At 42.5% G+C, this 2,173-nt stretch overlaps 1 protein-coding gene across 1 annotated transcript; it reads right to left on the bottom strand.

The window, feature by feature from the left end:
* Positions 1 to 207: 207 nt before the first annotated feature.
* Positions 208 to 576, bottom strand: LOC138891075 (uncharacterized). Its single transcript, XM_070174058.1, has one exon. It carries the CDS (start codon positions 574 to 576, stop codon positions 208 to 210), a length of 369 nt encoding a protein of 122 aa, XP_070030159.1.
* Positions 577 to 2,173: the final 1,597 nt, after the last annotated feature.

Raw genomic sequence — 2,173 nt, 5'->3', positions numbered from 1 at the left:
CCTCATTGACATCAAGATTCAACAATACGTCCTCTAGAGGGTCCTCCACATTGATCATTGCACTTGTATCATCAACTATCATTGCTGTGACAATGTCCATAAAAGATCACACCTCGGAACTGTTGGGCTGTTTCATTGACTTGCACACATGAAAAACCACTTTTTCATCACCTACCCGGAAGGTGAGTTCCCCTGATTCCTCATCAACTAAGGCCTTGCAGTGGCGAGGAAAAGTCTCCCCAATATGATTGGAACTTCATAATCTACCTCACAATCCAAGATCACAAAATCAGCTGGCAAGATAAATTTATCCACCCGGATAAGGACATCATCAATAATATCCAATGGTCTCTTCATCGTTCTATCCGCCATTTGCAATCTCATTGAAGTCGGCCTTGGTTTCCCAATACCAAAAGTATTGAAAACTGAGTAAGGCATCAAGTTGATACTTGCCCCCAAATCACATAGATCCTTAGCAAAGTCCGCACTCCCAATGGTGCAAGGAATGATGAAAACACTGGGATCTTCAAGCTTCGGGGCCATTGAATGCACTATTGCACTAACTTGGTGGGTCATCTTTACAGTTTCACAATCCATGGATCGTTTCTTTGTCACCAAGTCCTTCATAAATTTAGCATAGCCCGACATTTGTTCAAGAGCCTCCACCAAAGGCATATTAATGGATAAACTCTTCATCATGTCAATGAACTTTTTAAACTAATTCTCATGTTTCTGCTTCGTGAGCCTTTGAGGATAAGGTGGAGGTGGCCTTGGCAAAAGAGCCTTGGCTTTAGGCACAACTGGCTCCGACATGTCTATTACGTGTTCCCTAGACGGGTTCATGTCATTTTAAGTTTCCACCTCGGCATCTTGAATATCAATCCTCGCTTCTTCATTCATATTCTCATCAATCACATTTTCAACCACCAAAGGGACTTCATCTTCTTGTAACTCAACTTTGTCTCTCAAAATTTGCTTTTATTTTGAGGCATTCACATCACCGCCTCGTCCACTCCTTGTAGTTACCGCCATAACATGATTGTTCCTACGCTTCGGGTTTACTATCGTATCACTTGGTAGAGCCCCCTTAGTGAGAGCATTCAAGGACTGTGAGATTTGGCCTAATTGCACCTCCAAATTTCTAATTGAAGTATTGTGGGAAGATAACTAAGCATCGAAATCCGCAGTCTTTTTCATCATCTGTTCAAACATCATTTCAATTCTCCCCATGTCATTGTTGGAAGAACTAGCACCTTGGGATGGAAATGGGGGCGGATTGTTCGGTTGTTGGTATATTGGGGGCCTTTGAAAGCCTTGCCTCCGATTTCCTTGATTGTCATTGTTCCAACCACCTTGATTGTTGTTACCATTCCAGTTATTGTTGTTGCCATTCCAATTACCCTGATTGTTCTTATTATTGTTCTGGTTGCCCCAATTGGAATTTTGGTTGTTATTCCCCCAATTACCATTGCCTTGTTATTGTTGATTGCCCCAATTGCCTTGGGGCCTCTATTGTTATTGGTTGGAAGAATTGCCCCTTTAGCCTTGATAGTTGTTCACGTATTGCACCTCTTTATTCTGCCCAATATAACCATCATCTTGAAATCCACCACAATCATTGTCAAATTGCTCCGAATTCCCTTGGTTCTGTTGACCTCTTTGTCTTCTTTTGTTGACTAGAATGTTGACACCCTCCATGGCATTCACTTGGCATGGATTATGAACTTTTTGCAACTGTACCTTTGCTAGTTGGTTCATTGTAGTTGTCAGCTCAGCTATAGCCTGCCCATGATCATGTAACTTTTTTTGCAAATGAGTGACCGTGGGGTCACCCTGGGGCACATTGTCTCTACTTTGCCAAGCGGAGGAAGTGTCAGCCATCTCGTCAAGAATGTCACAAGCCTCATCATAAGTCATCTTCATGAAGTTGCCCCCAAAAAGTTGGTTCACTATGCACTAGTTTGTTGTGTTAATGCCCGGGTAAAAAGTCTGTTGGATCATCGCCTCAGTCATATCATTATTGGGGCATTCCTTTACCATTGTTCTATAGTGCTCCCAAATTTCATGTAATGGTTCAGTGGGCTCCTGCTTGAAAGCCAAGATCTCATCTCTCAATGCTGCCATATGCTACGGTGAGAAAAACTTTGCGATGAACTTATCCACCAACTCATCC

Source organism: Nicotiana sylvestris, chromosome 1 (assembly GCF_000393655.2).
Source record: "Nicotiana sylvestris chromosome 1, ASM39365v2, whole genome shotgun sequence".
NCBI lineage: Eukaryota > Viridiplantae > Streptophyta > Magnoliopsida > Solanales > Solanaceae > Nicotiana > Nicotiana sylvestris.
Note: the sequence above shows the minus strand (reverse complement) of the source record. Positions and strands in the feature narration are given on the sequence as shown.